Consider the following 19,746-nt stretch of genomic DNA (forward strand, 5'->3'; position numbering starts at 1 on the left):
CTTGCCCTATTTGCTTTCCAGATAAGGCAGAAAACCCCAAACCAAACAAAAACAGCCAACAACAAAAACAAAAGCCAGCCCCACACAACAACCATGCAACAGTAGTGTGCAGAAACATTTATATTTGCTTCCAGGGTAATAAATACATTTCAAATGAAAAACTGAAGTTTACTTTTCTTTCTACATTCTTAGCAAGCATATTTGACTATGTTATATTTGTAGCAGAGAAAGGTCCACTTTCAGTAAGAAAACAAAAACACAGGTAATTAGGTACTAATAAACATTTCTAGCCATTAGCTCTTTGGTATAATGCAACCTGACATAACAGACATCAAAACACAAATTAATTATTTCAGCTTTTACATGGTAGCAGTCTAAGCCATCATCAAATTTCCAGAATTTCAGCTCTTTTGTGAATCCAGATTCACAACCATGACGCATCACACAAGAATCCCTCTTACTTATGTAGATTAGTTACTCTTCTTAAATTGCCTTAACCAGAGGTAAGGCTTTATAAACAACTCAAATGGACATCACTTTTTCTGTGAACTTTGCCATATTGATCCACCAAAAGAAACTAATCTCTTCTAAAAACATACAAAGAAACAAATTAGGTATGACAAAGAAATGTTTTAGTTCTAAACAGATGGGATTAGAAGGATTATAGAAAAGGTTACACTTTAATATGAGTCATTTTAAAAGCATGAACTCATCAGCCATTGAAGTAGTTTCCATTCAATCTGTAAAATATATAAAGTGTGCCATTCCAGAAATGGAAAACACAATTATTTACCACTGGGAAAGATTTCTTAGAATTTGAGAAGTGCCAAACCTTTATGCAAGCATTAAATGACTAAAAAATGTGCATCTCATCATATCTCCTAATTCTCTCCCTTCTCTCTCTTTTTTCTCAAGGTTTTCTACTCTCAGTTTCAAAGTCTCTGCAAGAGGTAGAAGATGAAGATATGTTGCTTGCCGCATTAAATCTAGGAAAAACTCTACAAAATGGAGATAAAAGTATGAACAGAGGAGCTATACCTTTGCTGAAGTACTACAAGACTGAAGACAGCAGTGTTTTCAATGATAAGAATGCTGGAAACACGAAGGTTTTGGTGAGTTCAGTTTTAAATTTTGGCTTAATTGAAATATTGAAATTCATTTACACCCCTTTAGAAAACAAGTGCAACAATTTAAATCAACCAGGTAAATATATTAGCATACCAGTTCAACGCAACATAGTCAAGAAAAAAAAGTTCAAGTCTATATATCTAATGCCAAGATTCTAAATGTGTAACTCAGACAGTTGAATTAAATCTGATTTTCACAGACAGTAGCCAAAACTTGGAGGATGGGGGTTGGGGGGGGTAAGAAGAAACTGATATTTATATTTGATGATGTCCCTATATGCAGCAACAGGTTTTTAACTTTGCCAAACATGGGACTCATTATTTAATTATGCTCATTACACCATTTTGGCCAAGGATGCAATACAGGTCATAACTATTAAGGTATGATTTTGAAACATAAAATAACTACCCTGTTGGAATATAAAGAACAAAATGTGATACAATTGACTTTAAATGAAGATAAACCTCTTGTCTTCCCGCAAAACAGGACAGAGGTTCCAGGCATGATTTCTTCAATCATGTTATGCCAATCAACTTAGGTAGAAAGCAACTACCTTATCCTGCACTGAAGGGAGCCATGGCTTTTCCAGCTGACACTGAAATTCAAAATATTGAGTCGATACAGGAAAGAGAGACCACAGATGAAGAAAATTCAGCTAAATTACCTATTGGAAGAAGAGATTTTGACAGTAAATATATTTTATTTTTACACAGAAAATTATTTCATTTTGGTAAAGTACACTACAATGTCAATATAACAATTTGTTATATGTTCATTTAGAGACTACATGACTGTTATGATTTGGTGCACAGGGGAGGGAGCATTTCTTAAATTAATATTTCCAGAAGCCATAAGAATTCTGGTTCTTTGATGATTTAAATTTTCAAGCTCTTCTTCTCTCCTGTAGTCCTCAGGTGTATGCTGGGAAGAGTCTATCGACCTTGTTGGCAAGTGTGAAAACTACTGATCTCCACCACCTTCTCTGAAGATTAAACATTTTATTCTGAATTTAATGTAATTTGAAGTTACTGAGTGTTAGTGTAACTGTACATACACATCCAAACTTAATTTCCCATTGCATTGTAGAGAGATACATAATTCATTACCAAAAATAACAGTGTAATCATTAACAATGTACTGTTATTAAAAAATAAAATACTTCAGCATGATCCAGGCTTCTAAGTAATTGTCTACTATAATACACAAGATACTTTCAATTATTTACATATGAAAGGAAGTAATTCATAAATTTCACCTGTTTTCTTGCATAATTTTACATCTGCCAACATACATGTATGTGAAAACAAAAACTTAGAGTTGAAAAAAGCGAGTTAATTTTGCCTGACCAGCAATCAACTTATTCTTACTTGCACTTTTGGTCTGTTTTCTTTTTCCACCAATTTTGCTGTCCAAATCCTTCTTAGAGCTGCTTGAAGTCTTCAGTCTTTTAGTATTTTTTTGCAAAGATGGTTCACTTTCCTTGTCACAGATTATTTTGTCATTATTCAGATCCATCTGTTCATTCTCAGAGTTCTTGTTCCTTGGCTGACAACTCAGCTTTCCCATTTCTGTATAACTTCTAGTCTGGTGAACACTTTCAGAAATAGTTCCAAGCCCTGGTACATCAAGACATGAATTTGGACCTTCTGTCATGTAAGAATATCAAAAACATATGTGATGAAATAAAAAGTTACCTGGGAACACACATCCTTTTTCTATAAGGACTGCCATGTTATTTTTTTTTTAATAAAAAATAATGTATTACCAATAAAACAAAGCTATGCTTGTCATTGCTATTAAATTTGCTATGTGCTCATAAGTGCATTGCCAATTTAAAATTACATTGCTCAAAAACATGTAAGAACTAACTTAGGGAAGTGGATTTATAACTTTAAGATATTGGAAGAGAGGATTAAAGGGCATAAAAATTTTATATATTACATAGTTTGTACTGCAGTAAAACAAATTTTCCCCCCTTTTAATGGCAAAAATATAAATTGCACTTGGCTTACTTTTGTAGAATAAGAACAGATATGTCATATATGCAATATATATCACTTTTTTACTGCAAGATAGCATCAACATACTCTTCAAACATTTATAATTTCAAAGCATTGGCACTACAATTTTATTGCAAAAAGATTTAACTGGCATATGCAACATGGAGAACAATGAGACATTTTTGTTCCTTTTCTTGAAAATATTTGAGTTATGCTAAAGGCTTTTTGGATAGCATTTAAAGTATTACCATCACACATTTATTTATTGAATCCTACCACAGCTTACCTGTGGGCTTTCCAGCTTTTAAATGTTGCTTTGGTACAGAATGTTTGCAGGTTGGAATTGCACGGGAATGCTGGTCACTCATTTCACTCAAATCATTTTTATACGTACAGGCAAACTGGGATTTAATTGAAGATTGCTTCATCTGCAAATACCAATCTGCTATTAGCTTCTATAATTTAAAAAAGTGAAAGACAACACCAGCAAGACTTGTATAATAATTAGCTTTACCATTCTTTTCACATAAAATACCAGAACAATGGATATGCTTACATTAAAAATGAAAATTAGATATTAATTTTAAAAGCATAAGGGCTTTCAAGAATAATAATTTATTATTCTATTAAAAGTACTAAAATAATTCAAAACTATTTTTTCAGCACCTTCAGAAAGGTACACATTAATTCTTGATCTTCAAACAAAGCCACTTCACCACTGAATGCCAATGTCTAACTCCTCATTTGCCAAAACATGCCCATTTAGCTCAAGCCTCAGGTAAAATTTCCTCAGCTTATTCTTAAGTTACAGTTTCACATCAGCTAAGAATTTTGGGTCAAGCATTGTACTTTCTGTACAATTGACAATAAATGTTATAGGTTCTGCAAGACAAACTCTGCCCTCACTTCCATTTCAAAGTGCACTGGATTATAGGAATTATATTGAAAGACATAGCACAAAGCAGATATCTACAATATAAGTGGATTTTTAGCTAATAATTCCATCACAACAGCACAGGCAAATTTAAATCAATTTGAGCTGAACAGGTGCTTCAGTAAAAGCATTAGAGAAAAGAACAAGTAATAAGCACTGTCAGAAAATAAATATTAATACATAAATAGATAGCAGGAGTGATTTGTTGAATAAGAGGTTTACAGACACTTTTCTGATTAAAAGGTTTGCATTAATCAAGTCTACTTTTCCTCTTAGCACAAGCAAGATTAAACCTGCAGTTCAGATTTGACCCTTAGAGATATACTTTTCTTCTAATTTTAATTCTCAGATTTAGATAGAAGGAAAGAGAATAATGTTCCCAGAAACATCCTTTCCCAGAGGACATTATCCACAAAATTCAGTCACAATTGATGCCACTTTGATGAGATCCTGCTTTCCTACATACAAGGTAACAGACTAGAGCTTATCACTGAGATGCAACCTAGATATCTCTTCATGGTACTGCTGTTGGCCAAGTGAATACACTGAGTATTTGGAAAAAAATACCTCATTCATTTACAGAAACAAGTTATTCTTTCTGGTTCAATACACCTGGACATAGATAGTTTTAATTTAATCCTCAGTATTCCCTTCAAGAGTCAAAAATACCAAGTTTTCCCTGTTGTCTATCGCTCCCAAACTGCAATTTGTTTGGGCCAGATAACAGACTGGGAAAGAAAAGGAGATTTAACAGGGCAAGCTAGCAAGACTGACTCTCAAAAACTCAAATATCTTCCTAGTGTTAATCTGCTTTGTACTTTAAAATATTTACCACAAAATAAGACTACATACAGAGATATTTACAAGGTTCGTATGCTTCAAGATTATGCCTCAGCTCACTGACTGTAAGTAGAATTATAGAATATGCTAAATTGGAAGGGACCCACAAGAACCATCAAGTCCAGCTCCTGGCCCTGCACAGGACACCCCAAGAATCACACCACATGCCAGAGAGCATTGTCCAAACACTTCTTGAATTCTGTCAGGCTTGGTAGTGCAACCATTACCCTAGGGAGCCTGTTCCAGTGCCCAATCAACATTCAGGCGAACATCTTTTTCCTAATATCCAACCTAAACTCCTCAAAAAGCTTCATGCCATTCCTTTGTGTCCTATTGCTGGCCATCTGAGAGTAGAGATCAGAGTCTGCACCTCCTTTTCTCTTGTGAGGAAGCTCTAGACTGTCTATGTCATTATATTCTTTTCAGAAAGTGTTTTGAAGGATAGAGCACCTGTCCAATTTAAATTTAGTGAACATTATATTGTACAATTATAATATTAAGGAGATACAGGACTTGCATTTCCTTTCAGCTCCAGGTTATTGTAATATTAATGAAAAATATTTTCCAGTACTTGATATGTTTTTGAAAAAACTTCATTTTAATCCTTTACAAATTCCTCAATTCTGAATTACTATTCAGTAAATGACACACATCAAAAATTATGCAACTTCAATGGCTTTCTGTCACATTCATATTGCAAGAGGCAAATAAACTACAATTTTGCAAAGTTGATTAATCTATAATAAATACAGCATGAAGAACATAAAATTTGAGCAAGAAAGCCTGACAGTTACCATTCTATAACCAACAAGAAGTGCAATGATTTTTTTTATGAACAACAGTGCTTCTTTTTACCGCTCCCATCTTTCACTTCACTAATTCAGTTTGTAGGGATAAAATATGTGCAGTCAACAGACAGAAGTCAAGCTCAAACACTGAAAAACTCACAACATAAACCCATCTGTGTTTCAACTTCACTGAAGCTTGAAATATGTCTATTGCATCACATACCAGTCAGGCATTTGCAAACAGGACACACAAAGCTCTACCAAATCAGACTGGATGCTAGAACTAATCTAGAGGGTGCATACATAGTGTAAGACACCTTTGTTGAAGCAGTCAAACTTCTCAACTAGTCTAGGAACATAGATTCAGTAGTATAAAGAACTGTGCTACAGTTCCATACTGTATTACATTGGTTGAAGTAGCAATAAGCACATTTTAACAGCCTGAAGGCAGCACAAAGGAACACAAGTCTAGCATTGAATTACAAAGTAGAGCTTCACTGGAATGTTTTTAAGAACAAAGATCAACCTAAAATTTACTTGAAGCACACAATGAAACCTGTCAACAGCTTGAAAAAGCTCATAGAAAAAAATCTTTTTAAGTTCTTTTATATTAAATTCCCTAAAAATCACTACTTTAAGAGCACCACTCCAATGACCCACAGCTCTGGGAGAGAAAAAATGTTGGGAGATCAGTCTGCTGCACACAAATGGCACACAATGAACTCAGCCTTACTATTCCTTCTCCTCTTCACAAACAAGTCAGATGTTGCTCTTATCCCCATGAGAAGAAAAGTTCTGCTGCACTTCAGAAGAAAAGGTTCACTGTTACCCTTCTTCAGCTGGGACAAAGTAGGATAGAATTTACAACTGTTTCAGCACAGGTAGGCCAATTAGAAGTCCTAATAGGCAGATAAAGCAGTACATTCTCCCACCTTAACATCTGTATCTAGAGAAAGCTTTCAGTTGTTCAAGATGCCCATATAAAACATTTGCTTTTATGTGAAATATTAATGGTGCATGCTCTATTTATTTCTAAAAGTTACATTATAATCTGTTCCAGATCTCCTTCCAGCATCTGCATACAGACAGTACTGCCAATATTTAGTCACTAAGAATGTTGAGATTTGGTTTTTATGCACTGGAATGGCATAATAGAATTTGAAAACCTACATCAGTAACAACAAACACATGTTTTTATTTTCTAGCCAAACAACTAGAGTACTATTTGGAAGGGAAAAAGAGATGAAAAGAAAATTTATTTTCTCCATCCTTACCCTTGTCCTCTGAGAAAAAAAATATTCAAGGTAAGTTGAAAGAGGAAGTTGAAAAAGGGAAAGGAGTAAAAAAGGAGAAGTAACAAAATAATAAATTATATCTTTGCCAAACAAAGGTATATTATTAAAAAATATCCTGGATATGTCAGGTAGTAGAAAGCTTTTATTGTTCTGCAACAATCAATTTATTTTTTTTAGCACGATATTGTACCAGCCTTTTGCTATCCCAAAATAACCTGCTACTGTTTTGAGAACATAAACCCCAAATCACCTCATTATTGGCTTTCAAACAAAACTCACAGCTATGGATACTAAACAAAGTAGTTTAGGGGTCTTATAGAAATGAAAGTGGTATTTTCTACACAAATGTGGTTTATCAACTGACACCAAGTCTTTCCTCAGATTTTGTGCTGAACATGTAACCTTTTCATGCTATTTACTTCCCTTCTCTACTAAGCTACCAATCAACTTTGGTGTTCTCCATAATTATATTGCACTAAGGAAATTGACATTTCTTGCAACAATAGATGAGACTACTACGTGAATATTGTTTTCTCTATTACTATGACTCTTCTGCTCACAATTACAGTGGGCATACAGGAAAACTCTTGATAACTTCCTGTTAATAGTTTTCCAAGTCACAGTTTATTTGTACTGGAATCACAAATAGGCAAAACAATTCTCTCAAGTAACAGCATTTAGAGAACTAAGCTATGAAAAATAACAGCAGTGCATGAAGCTAGATATTAAGTCATTTTATAGAGACATGAAAAAGTCACATGAGAAAGGCAAACCAAGATTTTTGCTTTTTTCTTGGAAGGATTTCTATACACAGTAAAATTACAATGAACTTCAAGCATGCCAAGATTTGTTAGAGTTCTTCAGCCACAAATTCTTCTTAAAACTAGATCTGCAGCTATGTTCCCAACTGGAGGGAAATAGTGCCTCATATAGGAAAGGTTGTCTCCGGTTACATTAAGAAAGAAAACCACACCAAACTACTGAAAGTCCTTGCAGCTGTTTCAGGGTAAGTCTGCTAACAGTGCAGCAGGCTTTCTAAAACAATATATCAAAAGGCCAAAACAATCTTAACTTTGAAAAAAAAGATCTGTTACACTCTCATATATTGCATGCTTACAGCCTAATAACTTTGATTCTTCAGTTTTCAGTTCTGAAGTTCTCAGTTCCACTCAATCCCATTAGTTCAGGAACAGATTTCACCTACAACTTGAAGGTCTCAATATTTTGCAGTGCAGAACACAGATGAAAATCTTATTATGCAACTTTTTTTTCTCCTAAGTTGCTCCTGAGGCTAAACAAAGCAGGTTATTGTAACAGCCTGTTCATTCCCCTCTCACACCACTAAGCAAAGCTTTAATAATCCATTGATATCTACAAAATAACTAGTCAACAACAGGGTTTCTACTCATTTCACATAAGCAGAAATATGAGTCAAAAAAGCAGACATAAGGCTGGATGAATCCTTTTCAGATAAAACAATTCTCTCCTGTCCAATTAAGCTGCTTGTGTATTTCAATAAAGCAGACAAGTGACATAACAAGGATAGCTGACAAGAGACATAACTCAATACATGTTCCACAGACCTTTCTGAATTAAAGACTCCTTCTACAAAACACCATTCACCAGAAGACACTTCACTTAAACAACAGATAAACTAGAAACTAAATTGGCTCCCAAAAGAAAAACCAAGTTTCATATTCTTACCTACTTCTGCAAGAGGAAATGAAACAATGCAACATGCTTGTTCCCCAGACTTCTTTCTCATCAAGCAATAAGAGCAACAGCTTTGCTTCCCAACAAATGCCAATATAGTTGGGTGATATTTCTGTGTTTCTCCCAGTATTTAATGAGGATTGAAAGACGAAAAATATTTCTTCGTCGTTCACTGTTGCCAGGAATTTGTTTTGGCACAATGGAAACATCCACAAGATTTATTTTATTTCTGAACACCAATTCCAATTCATAGCTACCTGTTTATTTTATCCACTGTCCTTATTTTTAGATACTAAAACACATAGTGATGATGTGCCCTAGGTCTAAATATTATCAATCTGCATTCCTCCATATAATTCCACAGAAGTTGAGAACTCAGACCCTCTTAAGGAAAGAGGGGAAAACAAATTTTTACCTCTTGCTTCTTTAAAATTTTATTTTTAATTAAGGTATTTCTCTTTTTTCTTTCTAAATTTGCCTAAACTTCTTCATTTAGATATAGGGACTGAGCATACAACCAAACTAAACACCACTACTGTATTTTTCTTCCCTTCTCAAATATCATGGAAAAGATAACTTTTATGGGATAAGTCCTAATGAGACATCCTAAACTTATAATGTAGACTAACCACCTAACACCTATCAGAGGCAGCATGGTAAAAAGGCACTTAGGACAGTCTTTTGGAACTAAAGTTACCATCACATATATGGCAAAAGAAACTTTCTGAAGGATCACAGATATTGAGAAGAAACATCGTATGGCTACTCCCTTACTTCAAAAAAAATCTAGTATCTCCTGAATCAATGACTAACACTATGCATAACAAAATTTATAACTTCGAATTTTACAAGCAACCTGTACACATTTCAAGATGTCTGCATGGAATAATAATGAAGACTGACACTGTAAGAAGGCGGTAAATATTATTCCAGCACTTGAAATCTACAGCTATGGAGAAGGAATTCTCTGTGCTATGTGCTGTACAGTAAGGATGGAGCAAAATTTATTTCTACCAAGAGACATTACAATCCTAGACAAGAAATATATGGATTCACAGCAAAAGGAACTGAAATTAGTCACTGTAATGGGCATTTATCTCAACAAAAAGCACTACTAAGATGTGGGGAGAGGTTGATTTAAAGGTACTGAAAAAGGTTTGAAAGGAGTATAATGAGTTCTGCAGATATGTATAGGACATCTCTTCAGCCATAAGAAACTGTATAAAAGCTAAAAGGGTTCAGCTGAAAATTAACAAATGAACAACAAAGACTGGTACTGCAGGGTGAATGTAAGCAAGGACAGAGCAAAACAACAAATCAAATAATGAGTGAATTCAGACAGGCTAAAACAAGTAGCTTATATGTACTACAATTTTAAGGAACAGACTGAGATGGAAACAATAGGATGGCATCTAATCACTTTGATAACAATCTTCTGAACAGTAATCTCAGTGAAGGAACATGGGCTAAAGTTGCAACTATCAAGTCTAAGAAAAACATACAGCAGCACATCAAAAAGTAAAATGAACACCTAGTGAATTATACTTGAGTAGATATAGAAAAAAATATTCCAGAAATGCCATGGAGTGAAAAGAAAGCATGTAGAATATCTTCTTCAGTGTTACACCAGAAAAGACAGACCTACCACCTCAAGATCAAGAGCTGGGTATCCACAGGATAGTGTAAAATTAACAGAAGATACCAATTTTGACAAGAGGGACACTTAGGTCACTCAATCTGCAAACTGGTGACAGTTGAAGTTTTGTTTGTAGATGTATGTAGCCACAAAGAAGGTACAGAAAGAGATAAGAAGAGAAAGATATGGACTTAGAATACAGAGAAGTAGAAACATGCAAAAGACACTGCAGAAGTTGTTAGAGACGTAGAGAGAAAAAAATAAAATGAAATATCAACATTTTAAGAAAGAAGTAGGATTTGATATGAGAGGGTGGAAATCAAAATGGATGGCAGAGAAGTGAGTCTTAGTTATAAAAGTCATTAGTTGATCAGCAACAACCATTTTAGTTGACTCATTTTTGCTTGTTTCTGTCAAAAACACGTCAAACCAGCAAATGTCTCAAATGTGACAGGTAATTACTTTTAGATAATAATTTTTGCACTTTGATATTGAACACAACTGTTCATGTATCCAATTACAAAGGTTTCATCAGGATAAGAGAATTAAGTATTTCAACATTTTATACAAACATCATGATATTTTTGCTATTTGATGAGTACAGCTGCAATTTAAATGTGTTGTTTACATTAAATAAAGCAGACTTTTTTTTTTCATAATTTGCCTATAAATTTTAAACTAAATTTCACCCCAATTAGTGCATGTATCCAAAATGCTCATCATTGACCCAATCCAGAGAAAAAGACTCAGAATCAAGTTGGAGCATATTTAAAATGCATGGTGAAAATACCAATAGTACTTTTCATTTTGATGTCTCTCTACTTCTTAGACATGCACTATTGTTCAAGTTTATCTAATATCCAGTGAAAGATATTTTTCCATTGTGCTGTTCTAAAACCAGTACTGATGGCTTAGAACACCTCTTCCTAACATGCTAATTAGATTTGTGTTTTTACATATCAGGACTAAATCTGTAAAAATATTATGCCATTACTTTTATTTAGCTTTCTGTTGAAATACTGCAGAAGAGAAGTTCTGCCTCCATCCATAGTCCCAACATTCAAGTTTGCCAATTTTAAGGAAAAATACTTTGTAAAATGCAGTGCATTGAAAGACAGCAATTTTCAGAAACATTGTTCTTTTGAATAGAACCCCTCACAATATCAATGTGCTCCTGTAAAGTTCCTTTTCATGTACAAAAGCAAACATTAGCATCTTTATTTTATTGCTCACAAAGCAATGTTATAGAAATGTCCTCAGATTGGTACAAATAAAAAGCATCCAAAGGAAAAAAGCAATGAAACCATCACTATTACACTTTTTCAATGTCTATTTCATCAGAACTAAAATCAGGTGCCTGTATTCAGTTTAATCTCTGCTTTCCGATAGCTTGGTTTAATTCTATGGTCCTGGAATACACAGATAGGTAAATGAAGACAGATTAATTCAGTACATGTTTACTTTTTAGTTTAAAGCCACTCTCTTCTGGAGTTTTAGGTATTTCTATTCATATTACAATACTGCTCTAGTTGGGCCATTTCCACAGGCTCATCACAATTAAATTTCTTTAGCTATGGGATCAAAATCTCAGATACCTGATTGAATTGTAACACTGCTACTATTATTTTATCACTATTATTACAATGCCTCTACAATTGCATAGCAATTCCTATAGAGTACCTTAATTACTTTTTCATCCATAGATTTTAGAATACGTTGTCTGAGAGGTTTTGGAGAAGAGCCACTGGATCGTGCTGGAGATCTATATTAAAAAGAGAAGTATTTAGGATATGTAAAAGCAATTCATTAATAAAAACTGTTGCCATACAAAGTTCCTCAGAAACAGAAAGGCAAATACCTTTACTCTCCAAGCTTTACCTTATTTTCTACTTTCTTAAGGAACAACATACACTGTGACAACTCAAAAGAGCACAAAGAAACCAAACCTACAGTTCCAATTTCTGCTACTCATTTTGCAGTTTCCAATATTGTAGTTCTGCAGACACAATGTTATTACTATTATTTGTAATTCTAGTGATGATCATCTAAGCCACCATTCTACTTCCACCCTCCTGAATAGCATCTGGTTAACATTCAATATAGTTTTTCACATATTTCACACAAAATGTTTCCACTCTCTTACACATCATTATGTAAGTAGTTATATACATCAAGGAAAAAACTTGATGCCTATGATGAAAAAAATTAATGATGCATATAAAGGGGATTTTTTTGGTCTTGAAATAGTAACTAATCTATGCATTTGTAAGTAATTACTTCTGTTTAAGGTCATGGCAGATCAATGTGCATATGAGGACAGGTTCTTCAACAATAATTCATTGATTATTTAGCTAATTTTATCCAATTTTTCATAAATAAAATAAAGAACAATATAAGCCAAATTTTAGTTATTTCTAGCTGTCTCTGGTGCAAAATTTCTGCCATCCTTGCAATGGTTCTCGTATCTTAATTGCCAAAATACGTAGCTTCAAAATAGCCTCATCATGTCACTGTCTACACTATTGTTCTGGTTCATGAATCCTCTTTGTAACCAATAATTCTTTGTAACCAAATTCTCAGCATCCTGTTTTGTCAACAGCTAATGATTCCTCAGGACCTATGACCAAATCAATCATCCTGTTTCTTCAGTGCATGGACAGGTGAGTTTCCTGGTCAGTGCCCACAGAAATGGGTTTTTGGGTGTCCTTCATAGAGTTTGTGCAGCCCAGAAATGCACTGTATCAAAAAATCCATGTTACAAAAGTATCTAGAAAATACTAATGAAGATTCAGAAAACTTTTGAAAATTCAAAACTGTTCTAAAATTGCTTTCCCTTTACACCTAATCTCACAGCAGACTGCACGTTGGTTATTTGCTTCGTCTAAGTAACATCAATGCTTTGTTAGACTCGGATCCTTAAAAAAAGCACAAACAAAGTAGCACAACAAAAGAAACCTCCTAATACTTACCTGAAGAGCGTCAAAACAGAGGTGATGCCACACAAATTTAAGTTTTCATTGTCACACAACAGGTCTGCTTTGTTCTGGGTAGGAGGACTGACAGCTTCTTCATCCAGAAGAACTAGCAAGACTTTTATAGTATCCCTGCCACAATAAGCAGTGCCATGATTTATGGAATGCAATTTTGGCTGAAAGTAAACAAAAAAGGAACATAAAACAGCAAAGTTCATCAAGCCAGACCAATAGCTCAGCTCCAAAATCAATCTACATCAGCACAAGGTGTGAGAATCCCCTCCTTCCCTTTTACAGTAAGTGGAATTTATGCAGAATTACTCCATGGGAAAATTTTTCTCATCCCAAGTAGTTAGTGAAGTTTAGATCATTGACAGCTACATGTATGCACTTATGAGTAAGTCACACAAAAATATATAAATCTATGCTGAAACTGCGCAGCAGAAATGAACCTCCTATTTTCTGGTACACAAACACATCCTGGTGAACTCCAACCACTCTGACTAACAATCTGCTAAAGCAGTTGGTTAAAAGTGAGATTTCCATCAAGATTTGGCAACAGAGGTACGTGGCACAATTTCCTGTTGTTTGGGTGAATTCCCCATAATTTTCCACTAGAATAAAGAATTCCTTACAGAAAAAACCAATCCGCATCTGGAAGTGCTCAATGCAACAGTCAGCAGTACAGATGGAGAAATCCATAGCCACTGTGGGACTTAAAATATCTTGAAAGTTGCTATATTTTTCTTTAAAGGTACTAGGAATTCCACAGAGAAATTTAGGCCTTAATACACAGTGGTAGTTATTTAAAAACTATAGGCTCTCTTATTCACTAATACACAGAAACATTGAATACTCTGACTTTATTCTGAAGGGCAAGACAAGCAATGAACTGCATTTATCTAATCAGTTAACTGCTTTTAAACACAGTCTTGAAAAGATCAAATTCTATTTTTCTCTCTATTTGATTACATCAATTAGTGTATGTAGCTTTCAAGAAACCATAGCAACACATGTCAGTCAGCTACTATAAGTTATAATCAATAGCTAGAAATAGCAATTACAGAAATGGATGTTACTTGGCTTTACAGAATTGGCCTATTTCAGTACCATTTAATTTCCTCAAAATGTATTCTGAACCTCTTCAGTGATTACATCACCATAACAGATTTTTATTAAATGTCACATGTGCCATTGTGAATTTGTCTTAATGAAAGAAGTACAAACTTGGCATCATCTTGACTGATGATACACAAAGAAAAAAAAAAAATCTTTAGAAATAAATTTCAGAAATCTCAAGTACTACAACACCAGAGGCTCACTCTATACTAACCATGGATAAAAGTCCAAGGCAAAATAAGAATTCTAGGTAAGACAACAAAAAGATCTCAGTAAGACAAAAAAAAAATCATGCTTATGAGTCTAATCATGAATCAAATTATTTTTTTTAAATAACATAGTTACAGCCAGATTCCAGTAGTAATTTTCTTAGGAAGAAATAAATAATAATTCCCATTAATCACTCGTACAGTCTTCAACAAAAAATAGTTCTTCCTGCTGCATAAAATAATAAGATCTCCTGGAGCTCTAGATTCTTATAAACCAGGTACTTGGAGGAAAACTGAGCAATGATGGAAGAAAACTGCCACTGCCAGGAGAAATGCAAATATTTTTCTAACAAAGTTACACTTTTCAGGTACATTTTATGAGGAAGCAGCTTTACCAGGAGATAGTGGAGGCATAATTTTCACTTCTACACTTAAGAGCGTATTTTAAATTTGCACTCAAAGAAATTATTTAATCTCTTGCATAAGAAAAAAAGTCCAACATCCTACCAAACCAACTTAAACTGAATATAGATAATTTTTTCTGAAAAACTATAGCATCAGGGGGCTTTCTTATTAAGTGAAATCAAAACAAAACCCCCAAGTTCTATGTAAGAATCAGAACAAAGCATTAATCTTTGTTGTCCAGAGATCTTAACAGAACAATACAGATGCTCTAACATCTAATAGAGTTTGAATTAATTTGGAAAACTTATTGGACTTTCTAAATTTTGCTTTCTCTTTTCATTACAAAAGGTAACTTGCCCCTCCATATGTTTAGTAACATCCACATCAAGTGGTTCCTCCACACCAAGTTCCACTAAAATATGCCATTTGGTATCACTATCTTAGCATTTGTCTAAGCTCCCTTTTCCACTCCTCAGCTCTCTGAATCATATGCTTAAGGATAATTGTTAAAACAGAAATTCGTCACAATTTTCACAGACTTCACTTAAATCAAGTAAAAGAACTCCCCACACCAAAATAACAAACACGATGCTGACAAAGGCAAACAATTTACACACATGCTACCCCTCATCCCTCCACAATTACAAAAAAAATAAGTCTCCCCACAGTTATTCTGTTCTCTACCAATGTTCAATCCACATTTGCCCATTACCTCTCTCAACTATTGTCCTTATTTCTAATTCCTCAGGCCCCACAAAGGACTGTGCTGGCTGACCCTGGTTAGCTGCCAGTGCTCACCAAGCTGCTCTATCCTTCCTCCTCCTGAACAGAAGAGGAAGTGAAAAAATCTTGAAAACATCAAATGGAAGTAAGATGAGGACAGATTGTTCACTTACAAATCATAAACAAAAGAGATTTGACTTTATGAAATTCATTTATTGACATTTAATCATAATGGGATCCCTTTCTTCTTCCCTTCTTCTGCATGCTCAACTTTTCTAACTCCTTCCCTCAAATGGCACAGGGGGATGGATGGGGAATGAGGATTGCAGCCAGTTCCTAACACTTTGTCCCTTCTGCTGCTTCTTCCTTACACTCTTCCTCTTCTCCTCATTGTGGAATACCTCCCTGAGGATTCAGCCCTTCATGAACTTCTCCACTGCAGGCCCTCCCCACATCATCAGGATACAACCATCTTTGCCATCTTCTGCCTCTACAAGGATACTGCTAAACATTCCTACAGATTCATCAGGCTATGAATTTCTGGAGAACAGTAACAAATAAATATTTTGGAAAAGCAATGGTGAATTTCTCTGAAGAATGAAGTTTTAATAAAATGCTTTTACCTGGCTTATGATCTACGTGATTTTTTAAAATTTTGTTGGTAACACAAGTAGCTAAATAAAGACAGACCTGATGATAGTTATAATTTTCTCATATGGGAAAGAGAAAAAAATAGAAGGACATGGAAGAGAAACACAGCAATACACTGAATAAATATTCATAGCAAAGAGGAAAATGAGGATGAAATATATATCCAACACACTCAGTGGAAACACACATTTAAACCAGATTAACTAGCCAATAGGGTCTGGCTGGTTTTACCTGTCTTAAAAAAGAAAAAGGATACTGAAGGTTTGATTAAAATTTGTTAAAAATCTTTTGCTACCATGGCATAAATCCAATGACTTCACGAAACAAAGCATCCTAACAATTCTAAACACATTGAAGGTGTCTATAATTTTTTTCTAATTTGCTAGAAAAACAAATGACATTAGATATCTTATACATCAATTATATAAAATAAAATAATTAAAGTTGGTTGATTTTTTCATCATAAAAAGATTATAATCTAAAACTGAGTAGATTCACAGTACATGAACCACAAACAGAAATCTTGTATTATGCCCTCAACACCTGACTTACAGAACTTCAAATATCCTGATTCCTTCCATGAAAACAAAGTCATTAATAGTTTCATTACTGTCTTGAAACACTAAACGAGAAAAGCTTACATATCATTGTTGGGGCTTTAATTCCCTTCCCACCCCACATTCTACCATGCTTTAGATTTCTTACCTATTTAACCTGACCTTGAAGGCCTTACCCTTTGAAATACTTGATGCTATGCTAATTAAAAACTGTGTATTTTAATAAAAAATTACTGATACATGTTCTCCCATCTTAGTTCTACTTTCATGAGGTTCTTTTGTTTGGAAATTTGTTATAGATTTACTGCTTTGAAATTAATGGCAAATCTGACACTTCTAAGTATCTAAATTTATCATAACTGCACAACCAAATTAAGCTTTGAAGAGTATTTTACTTGCAATTTTAAGGTAAGAAATTTAGTTTATGTAAATCAGTTCTTTGATATCCACAGTGTAATCCTCAAGTGTAAGTCTTTCAACAACAGTGTAGAGGAAATGACTACTTTTATACAGTTAAGAAAAAGATTACACTCTATAGATAGTCTTTTAAAAATGTAAAAGAAACAAAACAGGCAAAAGATTTTTGCTTTCTTATAAAGCCAAACAGCAAAAAGAACAAAAGAAGTCCCATTACCCGTGCTGGACTGACTCCAGTAGTGCTAGCAGTTGAGGTTTCCTGTTGTGAATCGATAATATTTTTAATCTTCAAATCCAAGTCTTGTACAGCTTCCTCTACTGCCTGACAGAAAGGATCCCCATTGCTTCGGCCTTTTATCAAATGCATCTTCACTGTTGACAGAATTCGCCCCCCTGCAATTCTGAAAATAGGCACAGGGTCATCTCCACATTAATCTTGGCAACACTTGAGTACACCTATTAATGCTGAACATTGCCAGCCTTCCCTACTCATCAGAGAGAGCAGCTTTGATCTTTCAAATCAAACAGCACCATAGATGTATTGTTTAACACAATAGTTTGCTAAAAAAAATAATTATAAGGTAATGAATTCAGCATTTAGTAATACTCTGAGCTGCAATACAAAACTAATGATCCTCCTTAGAGGTTCAAAAAAAAGTACTTTCTTTAAACCTGTATGTACAGTTTTGCTCAAACTGTTAAGTGTAAACAAAATTTTTCACTGAAATATGCATTCCTGTTTAATATCCCATTAGATTTGAGTTTCTGTGCTTTGTGAAGGTGCTTCAAAATCCCAATCTTCTTTCAGTTTTATTTAAATAGACAGTGATTAGACCACATGAACTTCCCTATTAGCTATAAAGGCACACTCCATTAATCTCTTTCTTCAGCACATGTGTCTGACCACTTTAATTAAGATTTTGTGAAAAAGAGAATAAGCTCCTTGAGTTAAAAGCTTAACCATTTTTTTCCAGTACCTAAACAAAACACTATGTATGTTCTACCATTGCTTTGTCTTGGGTAAAGAAAATAAAGCATTACAAGAACCACTCAGCTCTCCTATAGAATAATGCATCTCTTCCCCAAAGTTTTTTTTTTTTCTAAATAACATTTGCAGTTGACATCAAAGCAGAAATGAGCTGTTTTGAGCTGTTATTGGCACCTACAGTAGACTTTTTAGTACATTTGTGTACATTAGTAAATTCATGATGCTGCAAATGACAGTTCTGTCAATACCCCAAAGCAATGGCTTCATTACTTCAGGTCATATAGCCAAGAGTGTTATGACCTCAGTTTTCAACTTCCTTCATCCTTATTGGTTTCCTTCATGCTCCTGCCAGCTTCCCCAAAAATGTAACCTTGCAACTGTAAATGAAGATGTATTTTGTACACATTAAATTCTGAAGATAAATTTTAGAATTCCAGTTGGGAGAACCTTCATCAAATGAAACTCTTCATGTTTAAATTCATATAAAATACAAAATAATTGGGCAGAACTAGATAAAAATAAGAATTGAGTCAGAGGAAAAATAGTTTGTTTATATTGTTTCCACTTAAAATACATGGAGGGAACTGGACAAGAGATCTTACTGTTTTGGCTTATTCTGGCTGAAAAAGACTCCTCTAAATAACTTGAAAAACCTGACATTAACATGAAACTTTAGGGGGGAATTGTTGTTGGGTTTTTTTAAACAGGAAAAAACCAAATATTTCCACACAATTCTCAACTTCAACTTTTACAGACTAAAGATTATACAATTCACATTAGATTTGCAGGCTTCATTAAACAGAAAAACTTATGCTTTGAAGAAATTTAAGCACTGTGTATGCACTTGGCCAGAAGAAAAATCACCATGTCCAGTCTCTCTGTAGGCATGTCAAGACCCATCCAGATCTTGGAAACAACAGTTTAAAAAATATTAAAAAAAAATCTATTGTACCACTTCTCCAAACCCCACAATTCAACCACAAAAGAATTAAAAGTTCAAAGGGAGGGAAAAAAATCCACTGCAAGTTGTCAAAAGGTAAGGGGAGAGAAATGTTGAAGAAGAGTTCTGTTTCAGAGATGCATATAGGAACTGCAGCCAAGTCTCCTGATGATTCTTGCCAGACTGATCTGTTTTCCTCAATCCTAAACTTATATTTTCCAAAATCATATCCTCAAATAAGAAAAGTATTGTATTAAATGAGAACTAAACTTAGAGCTTCAAGACAAATAAGCAGGTGCAGGGATTGACTTAAATTCCCTGTTAAAATCTGATTCAGTTATTTCTGTCTACAGATATGTTGAACTTATTTGTAAATAAGCAATAAATTTATCATTTCCACACATTTATACCCATATGTATCCTGGAAAAAA

General features: G+C 34.2%; 2 protein-coding genes across 2 annotated transcripts in view; one reads left to right on the plus strand and one right to left on the minus strand.

The window, feature by feature from the left end:
• Positions 1 to 305: 305 nt before the first annotated feature.
• PMCH (pro-melanin concentrating hormone) lies at positions 306 to 2,296 on the plus strand. The gene is made up of 2 exons (XM_058022326.1): positions 306 to 1,273; positions 1,599 to 2,296. Exons 1-2 carry the CDS (start codon positions 861 to 863, stop codon positions 1,906 to 1,908), a joined length of 723 nt encoding a protein of 240 aa, XP_057878309.1. The 5' UTR covers positions 306 to 860; the 3' UTR covers positions 1,909 to 2,296.
• Positions 2,297 to 2,391: 95 nt separating this feature from the next.
• PARPBP (PARP1 binding protein) overlaps positions 2,392 to 19,746 on the minus strand; it is a 36,369-nt gene continuing 19,014 nt past the window's right edge. Inside the window, exons 6-10 of the mRNA XM_058022413.1 lie at positions 17,605 to 17,788; positions 13,304 to 13,482; positions 12,015 to 12,096; positions 3,415 to 3,556; positions 2,392 to 2,744 (exon numbers count right to left, since the gene is read on the minus strand). Coding sequence (XP_057878396.1) covers positions 2,440 to 2,744; positions 3,415 to 3,556; positions 12,015 to 12,096; positions 13,304 to 13,482; positions 17,605 to 17,788 — 892 coding nt within the window. The 3' untranslated portion in view covers positions 2,392 to 2,439. The remainder of the gene's footprint in view (positions 2,745 to 3,414; positions 3,557 to 12,014; positions 12,097 to 13,303; positions 13,483 to 17,604; positions 17,789 to 19,746) is intronic.

Source organism: Melospiza georgiana, chromosome 4, assembly GCF_028018845.1.
Source record: "Melospiza georgiana isolate bMelGeo1 chromosome 4, bMelGeo1.pri, whole genome shotgun sequence".
NCBI lineage: Eukaryota > Metazoa > Chordata > Aves > Passeriformes > Passerellidae > Melospiza > Melospiza georgiana.